Source organism: Sciurus vulgaris (genome assembly GCF_902686455.1).
Source record: "Sciurus vulgaris genome assembly, chromosome: X".
Taxonomy (NCBI): domain Eukaryota; kingdom Metazoa; phylum Chordata; class Mammalia; order Rodentia; family Sciuridae; genus Sciurus; species Sciurus vulgaris.
The window spans coordinates 1,646,737-1,669,740 of record NC_136471.1 but is presented as its reverse complement, the minus strand read 5'-3'; the positions used below and the strand labels follow the sequence as shown (position 1 = coordinate 1,669,740).

The 23,004-nt window shown below is 53.4% G+C and overlaps 2 protein-coding genes across 6 annotated transcripts in view; both read right to left on the bottom strand.

Moving 5' to 3' along the window:
- Positions 1 to 84: 84 nt before the first annotated feature.
- Positions 85 to 8,765, bottom strand: IRAK1 (interleukin 1 receptor associated kinase 1). 3 transcript variants are annotated; one of them, XM_079124755.1, is made up of 15 exons: positions 8,463 to 8,765; positions 8,215 to 8,382; positions 7,942 to 8,073; positions 7,712 to 7,815; positions 7,331 to 7,519; positions 6,992 to 7,056; positions 6,651 to 6,765; positions 5,816 to 5,934; positions 5,077 to 5,284; positions 4,439 to 4,504; positions 3,241 to 3,477; positions 3,053 to 3,150; positions 2,118 to 2,527; positions 1,495 to 1,650; positions 85 to 991 (listed from the first exon to the last, which is right to left on the bottom strand). In XM_079124755.1, exons 1-15 carry the CDS (start codon positions 8,596 to 8,598, stop codon positions 930 to 932), a joined length of 2,265 nt encoding a protein of 754 aa, XP_078980881.1. In that variant the 5' UTR covers positions 8,599 to 8,765; the 3' UTR covers positions 85 to 929. The 3 variants fall into 3 exon arrangements, with proteins under 3 accessions (XP_078980881.1, XP_078980880.1, XP_078980879.1); XM_079124754.1 differs by lacking the exon at positions 3,053 to 3,150 and having other exon boundaries at positions 2,118 to 2,508; positions 5,816 to 5,901; positions 8,463 to 8,764; XM_079124753.1 differs by lacking the exon at positions 3,053 to 3,150 and having other exon boundaries at positions 2,118 to 2,508; positions 8,463 to 8,763.
- Positions 8,766 to 11,357: 2,592 nt separating this feature from the next.
- The window catches only part of MECP2 (methyl-CpG binding protein 2), a 74,012-nt gene continuing 62,365 nt past the window's right edge, over positions 11,358 to 23,004 (bottom strand). For all 3 annotated transcript variants that reach the window (XM_079123855.1, XM_079123856.1, XM_079123857.1), the window contains 2 exons: positions 22,553 to 22,903; positions 11,358 to 21,502 (listed from right to left, as the gene is read on the bottom strand). In XM_079123855.1, the coding sequence (XP_078979981.1) occupies positions 20,419 to 21,502; positions 22,553 to 22,903 (1,435 nt within the window). In that variant the 3' untranslated portion in view covers positions 11,358 to 20,418. The remainder of the gene's footprint in view (positions 21,503 to 22,552; positions 22,904 to 23,004) is intronic.

Sequence of the window (23,004 nt, the reverse complement as noted above, 5' to 3'; positions counted from 1 at the left end):
CTCTCTAGAGGACACTTGGTTACACAAAATCTGACTTGCTTTAAAAAATGTGAGTCACATTTTTTTTTCCCCAAAATGTTGCTCTTTCCTTTCTGCCTCACCCCCATCTTCCTGCTTCCTTGGGGCTTCTCACTGAGTAACACAGGGCTTGGCCTTGCCAGACCTTGGGCAGCAGCCCCTCTGCCACGACCGGTGCCTGGGCCTGAGGCTGAACCTTTGGTCTCCGGAGTGTGATTGGGCTTAGAGCCCATTCATGGTGCCTATGGGTGGTCTGGCTAGTGGGTGGCCCCATTAGGCTGGCTCACGGGTCTCCAGTGAAGCCTGTAGACACCAGCCCAAGGCAGGGACACTGCTGGACTCTCTGGGATTTTAGAACTCTCGCTTCTACTAGTGGACTGAACCACAAGATAGCCATACTTCACTTTCCACATTACAAGTGCCTGGGAGGGTCCCAGGCCTCACCTGCTGTTGTACAGAATGGCTGCTTTTCCTCAGAGTTTTAGGAAAGTCCATGATGAGTTAAGGGCTGCTGCAGGTCTGGGCTGCGGATGCCCCGCCTAGCTCAAGGGAGCCAGCTCCCACTGCACCAGCAGCCCCCCTGGACTCCCGCCCTAGCCTGCTCAGCTGGAAGCCTTCTAACATGCACCAGCCCACCCCTGAGGTGCTATCTGCTTGCCTTGCCTTGAAGTGATGGACTGAAGGAAGGCCTCTGAGATGTCTTGCCCTATCAGTGGCTTCCAGCAGCCCTTCTGGCTGGCTCTGCTGCTGCCCACACCCCTTGAGCTGCAGGGGCCACCACCCACTCTTCCCTGCTAGGACAGGCCCCCACCCCTGCTGCCTGCAGGCTGCTGAGAGGGTCATGTGCAATGAGAACTTCCAACCATGAGAACTTTGACTTCTGTTCTGAGGGAACTGCCCAGGTGAACAAATCAGCTCTGAAATTCGTCACTCTCTTCAGGTCCCTGTCTGTTTTCGTGTTCCAGGTCCAAGCCTAGAAAGGAAGAGGATAAACCACTTAGCAAACAGGGACAGCCTCCCTGTCTGCCAGAGGCCCTGGCTGGAGGGCTGGGCCATGCTTCCTTCTCAGCTCCTGGGGCGCTCTCTGGAATCAATGGAGGGTTTCTATTTCCAAGCAGCTCTTCAAATAGTCCCTGGAATGGAAAATTCCTGCTGGGGCTTCACGTTTTCTGGGAGCAAGGGGAACTGGCACCCTCAGGTTAAGGGAAGGTGCTGTCCTCAGGTGGTGGGGTAGCTGGGACACCAACTTCCTATACTTAAGCTGCCAGCCACTGTTGGAGGGAGTGGCCTGGCTGGTCAGCCCACACCCTTGGTGACTGGAGGCCTTGTCTGTGCCGTCAGAACAAACGCTCTGCTGTTCAGCGCTGCCATGAGGAAGTGCTTCTGTGCACCCTGGAGGTTGGTCATCCAGCTGCAACATGTGTGTAGGGTGGGGAGGGCTCCCTGGGAAGCAGAATTGGAAGTGTCCCTTGGTACCTGGGACAGAGCTTGATGACAGCAGCTGCAGGCTGTCCAGGACCCCATCCTCATACAGAGCCAGCTTCTGCACCATTTTCTGTCGAGCTGGGTTGATGATGATCTGTGGTGGCTCCGAAGACGATGAGGATGAGGCGGAGTTGCCCAGGGGCGATCCTGGGGCAGAGATAGCACACTCAGCTGTCCCTAGCAATTCTGGGTGACACTCTAGCCTCGCAAGTCTTCCCAGTACCAAGTCTAACACCCTGTTGCACCGGCCTCAGGACAGAATTCCTCAGTGAACTCTGAGGCCAGGCTGAGGCGGGCGTGCCATGGACCCAGCTCTCAGGCTAGGCAAGGAGCCCAAACACAGCCTTCCTTGGTTTGGCCCACAGGAGTAGGGCGGGAAGGGCTAGGAAAAGGGCTGCTGGCTCTTTCTCATCCCCCGGCAGGGCACGACCAGGGGAGGGAAAGCACGACAGCACCAAGCCATTTTCTGTGCTCCTATGGCCTTGAACTTGCTAGGGACATAGTGAACTGAATCACTTGGCCTCAATTCTCTCCTCTTCCGATGGCCTGGGTGGGAAGTCTGGGGGATACTGCCAAAGCAGGCCTCTGGTCCCTCTTCTGGACACCCCAGCTACCTTCTATGGATGTGGGTCGAAGGCCTGAGCCACTCCCCCAGCTTGACTCTCCAGCGGTGTCCCCCTGAATACAGCCAGCCTCTTTGAGGGGTGCTGGGCCTAAGGGGCATCTTGGGGTCAAGTTCCAGGAGTGCAGGGCAGCAGAGAGGCCGGATATACTCTCGTCGCTCTCCACGGGCTGGTTGGGGCTCTTCAGGAGCTGCTGGGCAGCGTGGCCTGGGGCTTCTGAGGGCATTGCCAGGGGTTGCCGTGGGCCACTCCCACTCTGGGCATTGCCAGTGGTAGACACATAGGAGTTCTCCTGTGGGGAAGGTGGGGTAGGGTTGGTAGCTTCTGGTTCCCAAGAAGGCCCTGCCACCACTGCCTGTAGCTGCTCCAGCCTCTTGTACACCTGTGTGGAGAGAGAGACTCTCAGGATGTGCAGAGCCAAACTACTGGGCTGACCAGACAGCCCTGGCCCAGCACCCCATGGTCAAAGCACAGGCCCACCCTAGGTTGTATACGACCACTCTGGGGCTTAGCTTGCTGCAGCAGGCCACGCACACCTGCTCTGGGGGCTGCAGAAACCACTGACCCAGCACACCCTACAGCTGGAAAAGCTCTGCACCTTGCTCCTCTGTTCCTGTCACAAGGAGTGCTGAGAGTCATGATCACCAAAGCCAAGGACTCGATTTTATTTTGCAGCATCTCTAAGCTACACCCTCAGTCATTTTTATTTTTTATTTTGAGACGGGATCCCACCAAGTTGCTGAGGTTGGCCTCAAACTTGGGATCCTCCTGCCTCAGCCTCCCAAAAAGTCTATTTTCAACTATCACCAGAGGGAAACAGTGGGAGGACCAGAGAGGGAAGAGAAAAAGGCAGATGCAGAGGCACAGTGCCCCCAGTAGGGGACATGGTAAGAGAACTTTCCTTCTCTCAGAGACAGAATCAAAGCCCCATCCAGCAAAGCAGGTCCACAGGGTCCCTCAGTTGGGTGGAGCACTGCTCCAAGTAGAACCAAAAGGCAAGCAAGGAATGCTGGGAGGCTTGTCTGAGTGTGTGGCTTGCTACCTAGCAGGGCCAGGAATGAGGGGTTTCTGGCCAGTCACCCTCCCCATAGGCAGCTGGATTTCCCAGGGCTACCTGGGTCATGGGGGGCCTCCTCTTGGCCCGGCGGTGCAGGCAGCAACAAGCCAGCTGACCCAGGGCCAGGCCCAGCTGTGGCAGGCAGGGTCCAGGCCTGGGGTCCAGGTGCTTCTTATAAATCTGGGCAGCGATGGGAACAGCCCAGGCATCTGTGGCCACACCTCCTTGGAGAGTGGTTTGGGTGCTTTTCAGGGTCACTCCAGCCTCCTCAGCCTCATCTTCAACCAGGTCTTTCTGTGGGACAAATACTGTGAGCATGGCTTCTGAGTGGCCAGAACTTCAGCTGGACTCCCCAGACTCAGGTACTCAATCATGTGCCTTCCTTCTCCAGATTTATTGAACACACACTGTGTGCCCAGTGCTGCCCCAGGTTCTAGGGATACAATGACAAACAGAACACCCTGGGTCCTGCTTCACAGAGCCAATTTCTTGGCAGGGGAAGAGAGATACCAACAAACCTATTGGCTTGTTAGCAAAGCCCACGAGGCCTGAGCAAGTGGTACTTGAGCTGGGATCTGGAGGACATGCTGATGGATGCGGAGGTAAAGAAAGGAGAGGTCTAATCTGGCTCACAGCTTGGGTGGGTTGAGTGCCTGCTGAGACCCACAAGGGACAGAAAGCCCCCACACAGAAGTTTGTGAAAGGTAAAGAGCAACCAGTGGCCAAGCATGTTCTGGCCCAGGAAGTGTCCAAATGCTGCCTGTGTGTTAAGACTTCTTTGCACATGGGGAAACTGAGGCTCAGCAAGGAGCAGGAATTCGCTTCAAGGCCCGGGTCTCGTGTCTCTTAACCCCATCGCAGCACATGGTGGAGCAGGCGAGAATGCATTTACCTGCAACTTGTTGGGCAGGGCCCAGGGAAAGGCTTCTCAGTCTGCCCAATTCTCTACCACTGCCTTTTCCAGGCCCCTGCCTTCTCTGAGTTCCACTGCAGCTCTGGTCCCAGAGCACTGGGACTATCCCCATTCCTGTCCCCAGCCCAGGTGGGGTCTGTCAAGGCCCACAGAATCTACAGAAGAAAGATAGGTTTCTCCTTGCGAAGTAAAGGAAGCTGATCAGGACCCTGCCCACTTTCAAAGATGAGTCAGCAGCAGCAATAGTGGCAGGCTTCTGGATCATTCACCCTTTGGGGATGCACCTGTTGACTGTCAGGAGCAACACCTCCTTCCCTCTCTGCCCTCCCTCAGGAGGCTCACCAGATACTTGGTCCTGGATCCATGTGTCCTCACAGCCCTCTGGCCAGCCAGGGTCTCCAGCACTACCTAGAGGGCAGGACGGAGAGTGTTGCCCCGCACCCGTGGCAGGGAGGTACTGTGTGCAGAAGAGGCCTCTGGGTGGACATGGATTAGGGCTGATGGGGCTGTGGCCCTGGGGCAGGCTCCCAGCAGGGACAGAACCAGGCGTTATGGGACCAAAGTGTAAGCAATTTGGAGGATCTGTCTGAAGTAAAAGGATGCAAAATCAAGCTAGGCACGGTGGTACATGCCTGTCATCCCAGCTACTTGGGAGGTCGAGGGAGGAGGATTGCCATGAGGCCGGCTTCATCAACTTAGACCCTGTCTCAAAATACAAAGGGCTGGGGCATAGCTCAGCAGTAGAGGGCTTGCCTAGCATGCAGGAGGCCCTGTGTCCAATCCTCAGTACCAGAAGAAACACAAAAAATACAAAATTATAAACATGAAATCAGGTACAGGGAAGGAAGGAGACTGCGCAAGGCAGGGAGGGCTTCTTACCAGAACGACCTCTGGAGTTCACACACAATTCCCTAGGCCCTCCTACTTTGGTTACTGGTGGCTTTTCCTCCCCCCAGCCAGTGCAGGGGCTAGCAGCTCACCACCCCAAAGCTGAAGGTGTCAGTGTCCACGGCCAGCCGGCCCGTCTTGATGTACTCCTCAGGCAGGTAAGCCAGGGTGCCCCGCACAGTGCGTGTCCGGGCCACGGCACTGCTCTGGCCAGGGTTGGCCCCTGCAAAGCGGCTGAAACGGGCCAGGCCAAAGTCTCCCAGCTTGGGCATCAGTCTCTCATCCAGAAGGACATTAGAACTTGAGGAGGAAAGAGAGGCATCAGCCCAGGCCTGGCCTCGGTCTGCTCTGTCCTCCACACCCAAGTGGTCCTATGAAACTGGACTGGAGGCTGCCAGTCTGGTGCCTTGCCCACGTATGGTACCTAGCACTGCCTCGCATGTCCCAGTTGCCTGGGGGAACAGCAGTCCCAGGGCGTCCTTATAACAACTTGTGTCCTCATTTTCATACTGTGCCATACAGGGGTGCTCAATGTCCTGGAACCGCCAGCTCTGAGGTCCCAGGGTAAGCCCATCCCCAGCAGGACTAGGCAGGTTGCTTCTCCCTGGGGTATTGGGCAGGGGTCCACAGGAAGCAGGGGGTACTGCTTCCCTGACCAAAGGTTCTGTCCCTGCAGCTTTCCTGAGGCCCTCCTCACCTCCTTTTTTTAAAACAATTTTTTAGTTGCTGATGGATATTTATGTATTCGTAGTGCTGAGAATCAAACCCAGAGCCTCACATGTGCTAGGCCAGTGCTCTACTCCTGAGCCACAACCCCAGGGCCCTCCTCACCTCTTGATGTCTCCGTGGATGAGGCTGGGGCTGTCCTGATGTAAAAACTGAATGGCCCGGGCTGTGCCCAAAAGGATGTCTAGTCGCTGAGGCCAGGAGAGAGGAGGGCAGGCCTCAGTCTGGGGTGACAAAAGGAGCAAAGGCATGAAGGAGGCTGGGGGCAGCTGTTTCACCCCAACCCTCCCCTCACTTGTCACTGTGTGGCCTGGAACAAGCCAGTCATTCCTCAGTTTCCCCTTCTGGAAAATGAGGAAGGAAACGTGTGATCTACTTCACGAGTGGGAGGAGAAGCAGCTCCTCTGATGCTTTGCAAGGCACCGTAATCCCCAGCGGAGGGCGGGGATGGTTCTAGGATTGGCAACACGTGTGGGGCACAGATTCCTGAAGTTTATTCCTTTGCCTTTGGGTGGTCAGGAAGGTGTCAAGGACGTTCTCCCCACCCTCCCCCAACACAGCTTGAGTGAGAAGGCCAGGAACCTCTTGCCCTGTGTGCACTTGGTCCTGGTGCCTCATGAGTATGTCACTCAGGCAGGGCCAAGCCTCTGGACAGCCTGTGCCCATAGATCCCCTTTCCTTAAGGGCTATGCTGATACAATCCTGCAGCTACTCTGCTTGCATGGACCAGAAGCTTGAGCCAATAATCCCCTTTTTTAGAATAGTAGCCAGGAAGAGGCCACAGGAAAGAGTTCTGCAGAAAGCAGTGACCCACCTTGGGACAAACCCTGAGCTAGGTGCTGTAGGGGAACTGATAGTCCAAGCCCTGTGCCTGGTTCTGCCCAGGTGCTGAAAATGCTGTTTTAAGTCCAGGGAAATGTGGCAGGCAAGGTAAGCCTACCTGGAAGTGGAGACGGTCTTCTAGGGAGCCATTGGGAAGGAACCCGTAGACAAGGCAGTAGAAGCCGCTCTCAGCACAGTAGCCAGCAAAGTCCACAATATTTGGGTGACGAAACCTGTTTTAAAAAGTGAAGCCTGAGCCCTCTGGTTCTCTAGGCTCCACCACTTCCCATCTGGACAGACTGGGTGGGCAGCCCTTGCTGCACCCTCACCTTGGCTGGCCCTGGCAGGCCTCAGTAGCCAAGGTAGCCAGGTCCTATGGTGTGCAGTCCTGGTGCCTGATGGGGCCCTGGTATGGCTCTCTCCCTCTGCCCTGAGCCAGAAGGGACCCCTGAGGCTCACCTCGACAGCTGCTTCACCTCAGTCAGGAAGCTCTGCTTCACCACAGTCCACTCGAGGTCAGACTCCTGTAGTCCCAGGTACAAAGGGGGAAGGGGTAGGGAAAGTGGACAGTGTGAGCACAGCTTGACAGTCACGTCCAATGCTACCTAACCCAGGCCCAGGACAAGGGAGTGGGAGGGCCGTGTGGGCCCCTTGAACTAGAATCAAGACTGAAAGAATTGCTTGGGGGAAGCTTTGGAGTGGGGAGGAACCAGAGCAGTGAGGAGCAGTGGAGGGGAAAGGCTGGAGAAGCAAGGGCCGGAGGACTTTCCAGAGCCTTCGGCAGGAGGCTATACTTACCTCCTTCAGCCTTTTCACGGCATACATGGTATTCCTCATCACTGCCTGGTACACACACCCAAAGCCGCCCTCCCCGATCCTGAGCTCTTCCGAGAAGTTGCGGGTGCCCTGGGAAATCTCACAGAGGGGCCAGCAGAATGGGGAGGGGTGGGCCTCCTGCAGTAGGGACGCTGGGCTCTTTGGGCTTAGCTGTTGGAAGAGACCCTGGATCAGGTGAAGTCACTGTCTCCATCCCTCTGCCCAGGCTGCAAACTCCCCCATACCCGGCTATCTTCCAGCTGACTGGACTTGGCCAACTGGGGCTTTGAGGTGCATCAAAGGCTGAGTTTTTTCTTGGTTGTCCAGGACATTCCCTGGGGGGGAGTGGCAGGGGATACCTACCTTGGTAGAGGAAGGGACTGGAGATGGCAGTGGTGGCTGCACAGTAGCAGGTCTTGGAACAGGGCAGAGCTCAGGACCTGAACGAATCTGGGAGTCTGGAAAAGCTTCATAAAGACACGAGTGAGAAGCAGGCAGAGACCCATAGACCGGCAGCAAGGTCTATAGCCATGATCATGGCCAAGGTGGCCCTTTCCTCAGATCCCTCAGGCCCCAAACCTGGGTCTTCTTACCTGGGGAAGGGAGGGTGGACGCGGAGGAATGTAACTTCCGGGGGCTCCAGGCCTCGGCCTTAAAGGGTTCAGGGTTGTTGCCGGGCATCGGGGCAGTGGCGCTGGGGGGTGGAAGAGGGGTGGGAGGGTGCCCTGGGATGACAAGGAGGAAAAGGAGGTTGAGGCCCAGGTGGGAGTTCTCCTTGTGGTCCCGCCCCCTGGCTGGGCTCGGTGCCCGTGTCCTCCCACGAGTTCCCCATCCCCAGGGTCCCCGGGGGCCGCGCGCGCGCTCACAAGACGTGATGATGTCCCGCGCGCGCAGCAGCTGCAGGTGCGTGAGGATGTGCACGAGGTCGGCCACGCGCGCATTGCGGTTGATCCAGGGCCACAGGACGCTGGCGGTGCGCTGCTCCGAGCGCTCGCACAGCCGCAGCTCGGTCTGGTCGCGCACGATCAGGGCCGCTGCGGGGTGCGGGGCGTCAGGCCTCGGCGCCAGGAGCCCGCGCCCCCCGCCCAGCCCCCCACCGGCCACCACCACCCACCGAACTGGCACCAGTCGGCGGGTTCCAGGGCGTCCATCACTTTGTAGAAGCGGCACATGACCCAGGGTGGCACCTCATACAAGAAGTGCTGGGCACCGGGAACCGCGGGCTCCCCCGGGCCCGGCCCCCCGGCCATCGCCACTGCCGCCGCCGGCCCGGGGCCTCTCGGGGCCACGGCGGGCGCAGGCCTGGGCCTGGGCCGGCCGGGTCCGCGGACACTGACTCACTTCCCCTTGAAGCCGGCCTCGTGCGACGCCCGGCGGGGCGGAAGAGGCGGCGCTCGGGACCGCCGCCATCTTGCCCGCCGCCGCGACCCTTGGCCACACGGGGGCGCCTCGCAGCGCCAGAGGGAAGGGCGCTGGTAGGAAGAGGCCGCGACCCCGACCCCCGCCAGCCCCGGGCGTGGCAAGTGAACTCGAGGCCCGCGACCACAGCCTTTCACCACGGCGGGGTGGGCCGGTGGGACTTCCAAGAGAAGGGGCTGTCTGAAGGATGAATAACTCCCATTTCTGGGGACAAAGGTTATGGCAGAGGCACAGGATGTTCCAGAAAGGCGGCTCCTGCCAAGCCTGATGAACGTCACTGGTAGGCCCCATTAAGAAGTTTGGCTTTATTTGGGAGGCAGAGGACATCAGCAGAATTCTAGGCAGGAAGGGGTCAGATGCGAGCCACAGAAAAGCCCACCGAGGAACTCTGCTCAGCTGGTGGCGAGGCTGGATGCAGAGAACTCCCTCCTGTGCCCTGGATCGCATCCTTCCCACACCTTCAGGAACCTGTACCAGCAATTGTTAGGTCTTGGAAATATCTGCCGCTTTTCCTTTTTTGCTGGCTCCTCACTAGTGCATGAACACACTTGTCTCTTCACAACAGGACTTTGCTCCACTCCCAGCTCCTGCTGTCCCTCCTCTTTTCTGTCACACTTCTGGTCAGTTTGCACTGCTCCCCGTGGAAAAGGCAGAGTCCAGAAACATCTCCTACCCTCTTTTCCAAAGCATCCATCAGTCAGTCACCAAACTCAGTTCACGACCTGTGACCTCAGCCAATAGCCAATAAGTCTCTTTTGCTTATTTCCCGTTTTTTTTTTTTTTTCTTTTTGTACTGTGGATTGAACCCAGGGGCACCCTACCACTGAGCTACATCCCCAGCCCTTTTCATTTGTTTTGAGACAAGGTCTTGGTAAGTTGCTGAAGCTGGCCTCAAACTTGCCATCCTCCTGCCTCAGCCTTCCAGCCACCCCCACTACTACCCACTGTGTTCTTCACCCATGGATTATCTCTGGCTACATACCAGCTATAACTTTCCTGTGGTTTCACTGAATTCTGAGTCCCTCCCCACTTCCCTACAGGCCCACTGCCCTTGCTGTCAATCAATACCTCTTACCTGCATGAATGTGCTGGCTTCCTGAATGGGCTCACTGCCCTGTTGATCTTCTTTGGGCACAATCACACCACAGCATTTTACTGCACAAGACTTTCCCAGGATTCTCAAAGCCCTCCCATGGACTCCCACCTCTTTAGTGTGGCCTACAGGGCTGTTCACTGTAGTCCCTGCCCACCTAAAAGTATAGACCTCTGCACACATCAGCAGTCTTAAGCCATTCAGAACCCCTTAGGTGTCCTAAAATGTGTCTAGCATGCTGTCCCTCACAACTGTGAGAATGCAAGTGTCACTGCCATACCCCTTACCAGACAAGGTTGAGCTCAAACAGCCATGGTGAACACTTCCCAAGCCCCCCGCCATTATACCTGTCCTCTGTGCACATCTTCCTGAGCTCCCTGAAGTTCCATGTCTCTGCACTTGTCTGACTTTCCCACTGCACAGGAAAGACCCACAGGCAGCAACGGGGCCTCTTCTTTCTCCAGCTGGATGCATCCTTGTAAGGCAATAGGTCTCATCCCCTGATGGTCCCTCTCGCCCTACTAATCCTGACTGCAAGGGGTTTCCCCTATCCACTAGCTTATCCTCTGTGGAATTTAGAACTGTTTCCAGAAACAGTGAATGCCCAAGACCCGTGAATGGTCCCTACTAGAGCCTCTTCCCTGAAGCTACAGCCACTGTGGCCACTCTCAAAGACGAGGGCCACCAAGCCCTGGGCCCCAGTGGCTTCTCATGGAACAGTCTTTACTGAGATATATACCAACTCCAGTATCCAAAATTTTCATGTACATGTATGCTGACCTCTCTGGTGCAGGAATTTGGTCTTCCTTGTGCACTGAGGGACATCAGTTCCTGGAACAGGTCTAGTGCACAAGAGATGCTCAATGCATATAGGTTGCATTTTCAATTCTCTCATTGAACATTCAAGGCCAGGACTTAGAGGGTACTTTCTAGTAGCTATGCCCGTATATGCATGTGAAGCTGGACTCTGAGTGACTCCACAGTCCCACTGCTCCGTGCCATCGTCCTTTCCTTCAGCCTAGCACCAGCATGATGAGGACAGCTGTGGCCCGAGTGGGCACAGTGACAACAGGGTCCCTTCCAGGTCAGGGAGCCACATTAGCTGTCAGCAGAGGCCCCTGCAAGGGTCTCAGCTGGAATGGGCCACAGGAGTCAGAGATGGGCAGAGGGTGTCCAAAAGCATCATGGCACATTGGAACCTAGGAAGTGCCCTGCCATACTGGTAAGGAATAGGTAAGTTTTGCTGCAGGCTGACTTAGGCCAGGCCCTTCCCACACAGTGGAGCAGTATGCCTGGAAAGTACTGACTCGGAGCAAGGTAAGGAGTATGCCAGGAAGACCAGCATATGAAGCAGGCTTCACTTCCCTCCCATGGCAGAGCAGTCCTGAGTGGCTATTGGTGTTCAGGGACAGCTGGATCAAATGTGCAAATGCACCACCATGCTGTCAGGTGAGCTGGAGGGGACTGCTGACTTACAATGAAAGCCCAGACCTTGAGTCACTTTCACAGAGAGATTTATCGAGAATGCTAACAGCACAGGATACAGTACTTCCCAACAAAAGGTGCAAACGCATCACTTAGAAAGGCATGCTGAGTATTCTTTGCTTTCACATGTATTAAAAAACTTACAAAAATAAAATAAAACTGCGTGCTGCCCATCTTTTCAAATAGTAAAAGAACCTTATGAAAAAACCACTTGATTTTACAACAAAAGACACAAACGGACATTTTTATGTAAATTTATAAGGCAAACTCTTTATATAATAAATAGGTTACAGGGATTCAGTGGGGGGTGTTTTTGAAACGTATACAGGTACATTCAGACAGGTTTACTGAAATGGTACAAATTTCCTTAATAAATTGCCTTTTGTTTTTAAATATATCAGTGCTTTCAGTCATTTGGCTATACACAAAGAACCTTTTTTGAACACTACAAAAAAGCAATCAATATTTTTGTTTTTAAAACGACCTACTTATTTTCTAAAGTAATTGTCCCAAAACACAAAAACTGAAGGTGAATGTGACAGAGGGCTTTTAGAGACCCCCTCCAGCTAAGTCTGTCCTGGGCCTCTCCCAGTACCCCATGCATCCCCTCAACCTCAAGCAGGCTTTCCAGCTGGAGCCAGCTCCCTTCAGTACAGGGTGGCCTGTCACTGGCAGCATTGTCCCACAGATTCATTTGGGAGGGGGCGAACGTCCTGCCTTGTTCTTCCAGCTACTAAATGCCATGTGCACATGGTCACTCCAGGCATCACTGTTCTTGCCTGAAGGCATTAAGGGAGCACCTATCTGTTCCTGTTCTGAGAGCCCAGAACAATCTCAATCAAGGGTAATGGCTTCTGAGAAGGACCTGTTTGCCATGGAAAGGGAAGGGGGCATGTCACATCCAAATTTTGCTGGGGATCAGATGAAAGGAGAGAGAGGCAGCCAGTCCCCTCCACTGTCATTACCCCCAGGATGGCAGGGAATAGAGATGTCACATTGGTGCTATATCCCTGGGAGGCAGGATAGGGCATGAAAGAAGTGTTCTGACTGGTAATGCCCCCAGGGCATGTCTTAGAGACAAGAATGCTGCCTCCTCCACCTGGCCTTATTCAGAAACAGCTGCAATCAGGTGGGGAGGGGCCAATCCATCTCCCAACCCACCCCTACCCTGTGTCCACAGTGGGGCATAGGGGCATGGGCATCCAGCTGCATGCTCGGGCACAAGCCCCTCCTTCCTCTCCCCCTCCCTCTTCAGCAGGCTCAGCTCTGCTCTCACATCCCCTCCTGGCTCTCCTCGAAGGAACAACGACCTTGTCTTTCCTTAAAAATAACAATGATGGTAATAATCTGGGGGGGTGGGGAGCCAAAAGAATCCACTGGATGGAACAAAAACTGATTTTGCTCTGACTTTGAAAATGGCAACACATCAGCTTATTCAGTCTGTTGATTTGGAATGGGACTCTGGGGCTCAACCTCCTTGGGTGGTTTCTGGATGATTTGGGCAGGGGTCATCTCTGCAGATCGCCCCTCTTGTCTCAGTCACCATTCCCCTCCTTCCGAATGCTTTTTAAAGAAAAGGTGTCTAGAAGCATTTGTCTCTGGAACAATTACTTTAAACATGGTTACAATACAGACTTCAGTTCAAACACAGAAGAGATTTACTTAGCAAAGTTCCTTTCACCCACCAAAAATTACACAAATATAAGCCTCAACACCACAGTTAAGAGGACCAGTAGAAAGAACTTCATGTTTGGAACACAAAAGGAGGGGAAAAAAAAAAAAAACCAAACCAAACCCAAACAGAAAAACCCCAGAAAGACAAGGAAAGGGAGAAGGAGGAAAGGGAAGGAGAGCAAACACAGCACACATTACAGTGTCCAGGTACACGGGGAGCCCAGCACGAGGAAAGGGCTCGGCACACATTGAGTAACAGTCCTGGTGATATTTGGTCATATATTCATCAACTACTGACTCTGGAGCGGCTGTTATTGATTGAAGCAGTGACAAATCAAATGGAAAGGAGGCCGTGGTAGCAAGGGAAGGAGCAGGCTTCAAGTTCTGCAAGCCTTTTGCACTCCACTGTCCAGCTCCCCAGAAACACTGAACCGGGTGGGCCCTGCTCCATCCGGGCAGGGCTAGAGGTCACCGTGTGAGGCTAACTCAGGCGCTGATTTCCCGTCAGTCACAAAGCACGCTCGTGGACACCCACCTGTCAGTGGCTGATCAGCGGCAATGGCCTCTTGTCTCCTCTGCCCCCATCCCAGGCTGGCTAGGAAAGAACGTCGCGACCCACTGCTAATACTGAACGCGTGCTGAAGCAGGCCCTGGGACATGGGCCCAGAGGCTGCACAGCTCTGGTCCTCCAAGGGGCCTGAAGGTAAGACCGGCCACTCAAAGGGCCTACGATCGTCTCTCTGTTGGATTCTGGCCTCAGAAGAAGCAATGATATGGGGAGGGGTAGATTTTGGCCCTAGTGATTATAATGCTCTCTGCTTTGGAAGAACAAGTTTCTGGATTTTGTTTTTTGGTGTTTTTAATTACTTAAAAAATGATCAAAGAGAACTGTTACAGCTAAACTCTCTAGCGTATTGCTCATTAAGAATTACAAAAGCAAATGCAATTACTCATGGGAGAGGGGAGAAGAGAAAGGGACACTTCTGGCGTCTCCACTACTTCCTGGAGGGGACCCAGTGGACTGCCCCATGTGGTTCTGGGGTCCCTGGCATTCTACCTGGTGCAGCTCATGGGTTCAGAGACAGGACAGTCTCTCATCTCCCCTCCAGCCATCAGACCCAGTAAGTGGGGAGGGTGAAATGCTTCGAGCCTTGCTGGTGGGGAGGCCTGCCAGGCCGACTGCACATGGGCTCCCCCAGCCAGGTCACTGGGATGGGGAAGCTGGGCCACCCCTGTGCACTCCAGTTCTCTACCACCCCTAGAGGTGGAAAAGACCAGGCTGTGCAATGACTACATTCTGGACTTCGGCAGGTTGAGGGAGCACTTCTGCACCCAGAATCTTAAGGATCCCTTTCATAAGCACAGGAGAAACAGTGCAAAACCTGGGTGCTGCCTAGAGCCTCCTTTGCTTGGCACAGGGAAGCCCTTGGAAGAAGTGAGGAGAGACCACAGATCTGCTTGGACCAAAGAAGTGACCAGCAGACAGATTTGTCATTTTTTTTTTCTTTTTCTCTTTTTTATTTTCCCTTGTCCTATGCTATGGTTATCAGAAATATTATAATTAAGCAACAGGTATAATTTTAACAGGTCTTTGTGTGTGTGTGTGGAGCCACAAGCAAAATGAGTTTATAATTGTGCAATATACAGATATATATATAAAAATCCAACTGCTCTGTGTGTCTAGTCGGTGCATAAAATAAAAGGGACAGGAAAACAAAAAGCAAAACTAAAAAGCAAAACAAAAGCCCAGGACAGAGGAAACAAAGCAGGCCTATGTGTATAGTCTATAAGTTACTGGATATAATCAGGGTCACCAGGAAGAACAGCTTTGCCACTCGTCACACAGACACTGCGAGCAGAGGGGCCACCAGTGGGCAGGAGCCAAACCTCTTGGCCTTCTCACTGCATCTGCTCTCACTGCTGAACAGGACCTGATAAAGAGTAAGATAAACAGAAGGGGAGCTACGGAGTAAAGGCCATTTGCGAATTGCCCAAAAGTTCTTCAATTCAAAGGCCAGACTTTGTTCCAGGAGGGTCTGGTCCCTCCCTCTGCAAAGACAAGGACCCTGTCCCCCTTCCTCACCTGCCCTCCCTACCTCTGCCCCAGGGGCTAGCATGCCTCCTCACAGGGCAGACAGGGTCATCTGAGGAGGCAGAGAGAGGCTCTGGGGCGAGTTCAACAGGGAGAGCTAGGGTGCTTGCTACTCAAGTCACTTCATTTGCACCCAACCTCCCGACTCCACCCTGAAGGGAGCAGAGCAGAAATGCAGAGGGAAGGCCCCCCACCCTGGCAGAGGACCTTCCTAGCTCCCTCCACAGAATTTTTTCCTGACAAATCAGCACTGGGACAGGCTGTCAAGATAAGAGTGGAAAATTGGGTGGTGCTGGGACTTCTGGTGCTGGGACATTCTGGTGAATATTCTGCTTCCCACATCAAGAGCTGGTTGGCCTCTTGCAGCTTTGGGAACAAGCAGGCTGCTAACCTTCACACCACCCACAAAGGACAGGGTCAGAAGCCGAGTCCACAGGGACAACAACCTAACCTGGTTCCCCACTGACAAAAGGCCTAGAGTCTCAAGAGGCCCCTGGTTCTATCTCCTGTCACAGGAGGTTTCAGACTGGAATTTCCTTTGCCCGTAACGCTCAACAACAGACAGACATCTTAGGCCAAGCAGTAAGTATTTTTAGATCAGCACTTTTGCAAAAGCTTGCTCTTATTCAGAAACATCAAAATGCAATTTTCTGCCAAATGTTTTCTAGGTTTTCCTTCTAAATTGTTGAGAACTGGTTTCAGTGTTCAAATTTTCCCCTTTAATATGTAATTTTAGGCCCTGGGGGAGGCAGTATCCTAGCGATTTATAACAATTAGACTAAGCCTTTTCTAAAGAGTGATATAGTATCTAAAAGAGAAAGACATCAAAATGGAGAGAATCAACAAATCCCTTCAGAGTGGAGCTGGTTCACTGATGCAGAGAGCAGCGATGAAGAGCAGGAAGAGGATGTAGAGGGAGCAGAGGGCTTGTCCCAGGCATGGGGCGCTGCTGCATCTGCCCCACACCACTCCTGCAGCAGGTTTCCCAGGGCCCCTTCGGCAGCAACGCGGGGCTTTGCTAAGCCACTGTCCACAAGGGGCTCTAGAAACTGCATACTTCCCGAAGTCTAGGCCATCGGTCCTAGAATCTGCAGGTGTGAACCTGAATCTGGAGACCATATGGGGCAAGGACACGGGCTATGAACTGATGCACAAAGGTCTTCTCAAAGAACTGGCACCAGTGATTTCCCTGTCATCAGTCCAGACCCTGGCTGGCACACTCCGGGAAAGGGGCTGTGGTTGGAGGGGCATACAGGGCTCTGGCCGCTAGGCTCCACTTGGGCTAAATGAAATCTGGTTAGTCCCACCTGGTGGGTTCAGTTCATACCCTTTTGCTCTCTCCTGGGCTTGAGCCACTTACTCAAAGTAACTTAAAATTCAGAGATCCTGTTGGCTAACCTAACTCGCCTAACTTGGCAGTTTGTTTCTGGTTATTACTGTCCTTCATGATCACTGCCACAGCAGCAACAAGCTGGGCAGAGAAGCAGGTGACAATTTAGGGCTGCTCTGGTTCCCATTTCCATGTGTGTGGTCTCTAGTCTGGTATGATGCCACTGATGAATAGACTGGTCTCTGCACCCACACTGGGGTGGCAGCTTTCACCATCCTGTGAGCTGAGAAGCTGGGGCTCTTGGCTAGGCTGGCATTGACAGACTGGGGGATTTCTAGGTGTCCCCTCTGCTTTTTGATACGGGCATGCAGTGCCAGCAGAAGGGAGCTGTACTACAGCCTGGCTGTGCCACGCATCCTCAGCTCACTGCACTGTCAAGGCTAGCAATTCTACCGGTTATGACAGACCCGCCAATGGGTAGGACAGGGTCAGGCCGGGTATACCTGGGAGAAGCTGGAGGATATACAGCATTCTGTCAGGAGAGGAGGTAGTAACTAACAACTAGAATAGGGTGGGGGAGACTGTGGATGTGACCTTAGTGACTTAGCCCAATGGTATCTGAAAGCTGTCGGTCAATTCCTGTATTCACATATTCACTGAAAAATGCCCCCCCCAATCTTTATAGTGTTCAAGTACAGACAAAATTGAGGTCACACCCCAAAACTGGGCCGGACACAGCTGGTGAGAATCCCATGGCTTAAGGCTTTCCCTCCAACCTCCTGTCAACTTGACCACAAGGCAGGGGTGGCCTGGGAGCTGCAGGGCCCATGCCTGCCAGGGTGATAAACTGCCAAAGCTGCCTATTTAGAGGCGACTGACTCATGATGCCCTTGGTTGGGGAAGAAGGAATGGGGGAAAAGAGGGAGACATGGATTAAACCCTAAGGAGCTGCAGGCACCACCTGCAGTTTTGGAACCAACTGTAAGGGAAAGCAGCTGGAGAGCGAGGAAGCTGCAGGTGGGGCCCAACCGAAAGAAAACAACATTTGAAATGCTGTGTTCCCAACCATGAATGCCCAATCAACCCAGGTGACAGGGGGGCCTGGCAGCCCCTACACTCCTCTTCCCAAGACCAGGTGGCACCCAACCCAGGAGCCACATTTAGCTGGACTAAGTATAATGTGCAAAAACGACAACATTCTTCTCGGTGACAACCTGGCCGGGTGTCGTGCTTGCGTGGATAGGTAGGTGTCCTTTGGGGGTGCGAGGAGTGCGAGGCCACTGCAGGGTCAGGGGCCTTTTGTCCTTGGAGGAAGAGGAGTTCCGAAGTACTCGTCCCCTCCTCTGACCCCCCTTCCCTTCCTGGGGAGGAGTCAGAAGTGAGGCTGGGAGGATCAACAGCAGAGCGGGCAGAAGGGATCGGGATCAGCTGATGGGAGTCTGGTTGCAGGACTTGCTTTTACAGCATAAGGAAATGGATACAAATATGCTAGAAAGTCCAACTATGACTCTACAAACAGAACAGGGCAAACTTCCTCGCTTCTAACCATTCCAGAAGAGACAAACACAGTTTTATCTTAAGCTATTGATTGGAACTGTCAACTATGGTTCCTGATCACTAAAAGACTGGCAAGGAAGTGCTAGACAGTTTCTATGATGTTTCACTCCTTCATGATTACACCATAGTTAAGAAAGAAGCCAGGGGACAGTAACTGAAATACACAAGACAACACGCACTTGACAGTTCATGGCAGCAGCTCACATGGGACGTGCCTGTGGGTGTTTCTGGAAGCATAAGACTGCTGTCTCATTTGCTACTTTGATAAAGTACTTCTCAGTTGGACAGATTTAGATATAAGAGACATCTCTGTAAACACAGAAAAGGATATACCAATATGATGAAGATATGCAGCTAGATAAGGACTTCCTGAACAGAGGTTAAAACTTTGGGATCCCAAATGAAAAGTGATCAATAAAAAACCCACAGCAAGCCCAAGCTTCTAAACCCCAACACCACACTCACAGACCAGAGATTGAAATGTGTGGTGTGTTGGCCCCACCCAGTCTCTAGCGAGCAAAAGTAAAACAGTTCCACTGGAAGGACTGGGCGGGGAAAGGGAGGGCAAAGGAGGGACTGGAGGCTTGGGTGTGGGTGCCAGCTCAGGTCTTGGGAGGGTTTGCATTTGTCCTGCCATCTGCCCTGCCACACTCTGCTAGACATCAGACTTCTGAGTGGGGCCAAGGGTGGTGGGCATGGAGCTCCTGTTGGGCAACTCAATGACTGGTAGGCCATAGAGGGCCTCTGTGCCTCCCTCAGTTGCCACATGTGGCCTCACTTCTCTGGCCCAATTCTTTAAAGCAGAAGAGTGGAAAGGCGTGTTGTTTAGGGTCTGAAAACTTTTGCTTTTTTCTTACCAGTGAAGAGGGGCTACCTAGTAGAGTAAGACCTCACTGCTCTCTTGCTCTTCACAGATGCCAGGGCAGATTCAGCAGAGCCCAGGGCTTCCTCGGGGATCAGAACTGGTGAGGCTGGTGCTGGTAACGGGGAGGCAAAGGGAAGGAGAGTTCTAGGGGCTGGAGCCAACTGTGTCAGCTCAGTGTATGGTTGGGCATTGCGGCTGCCTGGAACAGAGGGGATGAACTGGGAGATAGGAGGAAGGGGAAGAAATGAAAGGATGAAATGAAAAGAAGGCAGTAATGGAAGGACAGAAGAGAAACCAATCAGGAAGTCCTTATAAAATTGCAGCAAACACTTAGAGTTTCGGAGCTTCGTGGGAACCCTATGTGCTGAGCCCACTTTAAAACAAGCGCAGGTATATACAGATCCAGGTAGTTCTGAACACCATCATGTCTGGTGGCTTGAGGGACAAAGTGTCACCAATTCAAGCCAGCTTGCTCTCAGAGCATCTGTTTGTTTTGAAGTGGGAACATGAAGACTCAATAGTGCAAATAATTCTAAGCTGTCCCTAAAGGAGAACTGGAAAGTAATTGGAAGAACATTTTCCCTCTCTTCCCTCCTTGCCCTTTGTCCCATCCACTAAGTCCTTAACTATCAGTCACAGACTGCTCTGAGCGACTAGGAAATCTCTCTTGCCCAGCTGCACTAGACCTGGCCTGATCCCCGGCCAGCCTGCCTGTACCTCCCCTCCTGCTGCTTCTGCAGCTTCTTTCCTTCTTTCTCTCTCTCTCTCTCTCTCTCCCCACCCTCCCTAGTGCCACCCACTGGATGACGTGCCTTGAGAACGGGTGATGCCACCTCATCCTGGGCCACCCTCTCCTGTGGCTCAGGCCAGTCTATACACAGCAGTTCAGGACTCCCTCTTAGCCATGCCAGAATTGGAGCAGACCAGGTACTACCTTCCTGTCCTACGAAATGACAGACGATCAGTTTTGGATTGGGGCTGGTGTGGGGCTAGACTTGTGCCACCATGGGTGGGATCACATGGGCCATAGCCACTGGCCACCTCCGTCGTCTTCTCTAAAGAATACAACGGTCTCTCCTGCCTCACACCTCATTGTCCCACCGTGGTTGGGAGTGGGGGAGGTGAGGGAGCCAGGGTAGCTGTGGTGGGGCACCAATGGCACCAAAAACTGGAGTGTCCTCTCAACTGTTCTCTGTCCTTAATGACCACATGAGGAAAAGATTTGGGTGGGAGGGGAGGTGCCTGGTCAACAGCTTGTCTGGTCAGTAGTATCTGCAGCAAGCCTTGTTGAAGGAGCCTAGTTTAGAAAAGTGCAAAGCTACTTCTGGCCCTGGTTAGGTCTTCAACCTGACTGTGCTTGTCGGTAAGAAAAACATCCCCAATGCTCCAACTACTCCCACCCTGAAGCCACGAAACTCTAAGTTTACTGAAAGAAAAAAAAATATTTTTTATTTCAGTTAATCGGGAAGCTTTGTCAGAGCCCTACCCATAAGGAGAAGAGACAACAGCTGCCTTTATTCTTGTTGGTTTGCTTTGCAATCCGCTCTGTGTAAAGTCAGCTAACTCTCTCGGTCACGGGCGTCCGGCTGTCCACAGGCTCCTCTCTGTTTGGCCTTGGCATGGAGGATGAAACAATGTCTTTGCGCTCTCCCTCCCCTCGGTGTTTGTACTTTTCTGCGGCCGTGGCGGCGGTAGCGACCGCGGGCTGAGTCTTAGCTGGCTCCTTGGGGCAGCCGTCACTCTCCAGCGAGCCTCCTCGGGGCATCTTCTCCTCTTTGCAGACACTGCTGCTCAAGTCCTGGGGCTCAGGGGGGCTGGTGGGGTCCTCAGAGCTCTCAGGCTCAGGTGGGGGTGGGGGCGGGGGTGGGAGCAGTGGCGCAGGGGCCTTTGGGGACTCTGAGTGGTGGTGGTGATGGTGGTGCTCCTTCTTGGGGGGTGAAGAGGCGCTGCTGCTGCGCCCCTTGGGGCTGCTCTCCTTGCTTTTCCGCCCGGGGCTCTTGCAGGTCTTCAGTCCCTTCCCACTCTTCTCACCAAGGGTGGACACCAAGAGGGGCTTCACTACTTCCTTGACCTCAATGCTGACTGTCTCCCGGGTCTTGCGCTTCTTGATGGGGAGCACGGTCTCCTGCACGGACCGGATGGAAGACTCCTTCACGGCTTTTTTCTTGGCCTCAGCAGCAGCAGCTGCCACCACACTCCCTGGCTTTCTGCCCCGTTTCTTGGGAATGGCCTGGGGATCGGCCTCAGCTTTTCTCTTCCTTCCAGGGCGTTTGATCACCATGACCTGGGCAGATGTGGTGGCCCCACCCCCCTCTGCCTTGCCCCCAGGTGATGCTTGGAAAGGCATCTTGACCAGGAGCTTCCCAGGGCTTTTCTCCAGGACCCTTTTCACCTGAACACCTTCGGATGCTGCTGCCTTGGGTCTCGTGGTGCCACTCCCTTTGGGGCGTCCCCGACCTCTGCCAGTTCCTGGAGCTTTGGGAGATTTGGGCTTCTTAGGTGGTTTCTGCTCTCGCCGGGAGGGGCTCCCTCTCCCAGTTACCGTGAAGTCAAAATCATTAGGGTCCAGGGAGGTGTCGCCTACCTTTTCGAAGTATGCAATCAACTCCACTTTAGAGCGAAAGGCTTTTCCCTGGGGACTGTGGGACAAAAGGAGAGACACGAAGAAAAATCAGAAGCTTTCCACAGCAATGTTAGAGATGAGGCAGAGCGGATGGTGCTGATGAGCTCTCTAATGACAGATACTATACTCGATCAAGAGTCACACTGAAAACGTCGGGATGAGCTAGAAGTAAAGGGGCACAACCAGGTCAGACGTAGTGCACTGCTATACGGCCAGGGGAAGTGAGCACCTATATGGCCTGTTCTGGTGCCAGAATAACTCAGTGTTGGCTGCTCACCAGATGCTGGCTGGAAGCCCTTGTGAACCTGCCTATAACCCAAGGCCACTCCCCTGGCCTTCTCTACAATTTAGTAACCAAAGGGGTCAGGCCTAGTAAAGTGGAGCTCATTCTGCTGCCTGGTGCCCTGGCCTGATTCACCATCAGAACATTCCTGTGTCTGAACTTGGGCATGATGCTCAGTTGCTCTGGAAACCTGTTTCAGTGTGATAATGCTTTGCTCACCCTTCTTAGAGTTGTGGAATTAAATGAGGCTGTTCACAATCATATTTTGAAAACTGTTGGCCTTTCTGGGATCATTTAAGGGGCAAAACTGGGATGTGCTTCTTTATGGCTCCTCTAAACCTCTGACTCTGGAAGTTAATCTGCTTCAACCGAGAATACTCAGCTGTCACTCCAATGCTGGACAAATGCAAAAGGGACAGCTGGAAAGGCACATATAGCCAGTCTGCCTCTCTTCCTAGAGGCCCTTTTAGCACACCTCACCCACCACTGATTTGCAGACCAAAATAAAATCAGAGTAGGTCCTTCTGCTATTTGATCTCAAGGACTTGAGGTATGGCAAGGATAAAACGGGCCTGCTACCCCTAGCACTTCCCAGGCAGGGCAGGGACCTCTGCACAAAGTCATTTCTAAGCATATGTGGTCTTGCTGTTCACTTTTTTTGTCCCCCAGCTGGGGTTATCCACACACATTTTCCTGATCAAAAAGCAGCAAAGAGCTGTAATTCCAATGTATCCCTGTCCCTGTCCTCCCCACCCTGGAGAAACAAGAGCAACTCTTACTTACTTGATCAAATAGACATCATACTTCCCAGCAGAGCGGCCAGACTTCCTTTGTTTAAGCTTTCGTGTCCAACCTTCAGGCAGGGTGGGGTCATCATACATGGGCCCCCGATCACGAATGATGGAACGTCGCTGTTTGGGGGAAGCAGAAGCTTCTGGGACGGCTGGGGCAGAGCCCGATCCTTCTGATGTCTCTGCTTTGCCGGCCTCTGCTGGCTCGGCAGAGTGGTGGGCTGATGGCTGCAGAGGCTCATGTTTGCCTTCTTTGTCTTCTTTTTTATCTTTCTTCACCTTTTTAAACTTCAAGGGTTTGTCCTTGAGGCCCTGGAGATCCTGGTCTTCTGACTTTTCTTCCCTGAAGTGTTAAACAAGTATGTAAGTATCAAAGAGAACACAATGTCTGCAGAAAAGCAAGCAAGGGAGGGCTTGGAGCACACGTGAAGCTACTGTATACCC

Bases quoted from the DNA above. Each gene is read 5' to 3' on its own strand.
- IRAK1 (XM_079124755.1), bottom strand. From the start codon at position 8,598: ATGGCCGGGGGGCCGGGCCCGGGGGAGCCCGCGGTTCCCGGTGCCCAG. The intron at 8,383-8,462 runs GTGGGTGGTGGT...CGCACCCCGCAG, and splicing joins CGCCGACTGGTGCCAGTTCG to CGGCCCTGATCGTGCGCGAC. The intron at 4,505-5,076 runs GTGAGCTGCTAG...CCTGCCCTCTAG, and splicing joins ACACCTTCAGCTTTGGGGTG to GTAGTGCTGGAGACCCTGGC.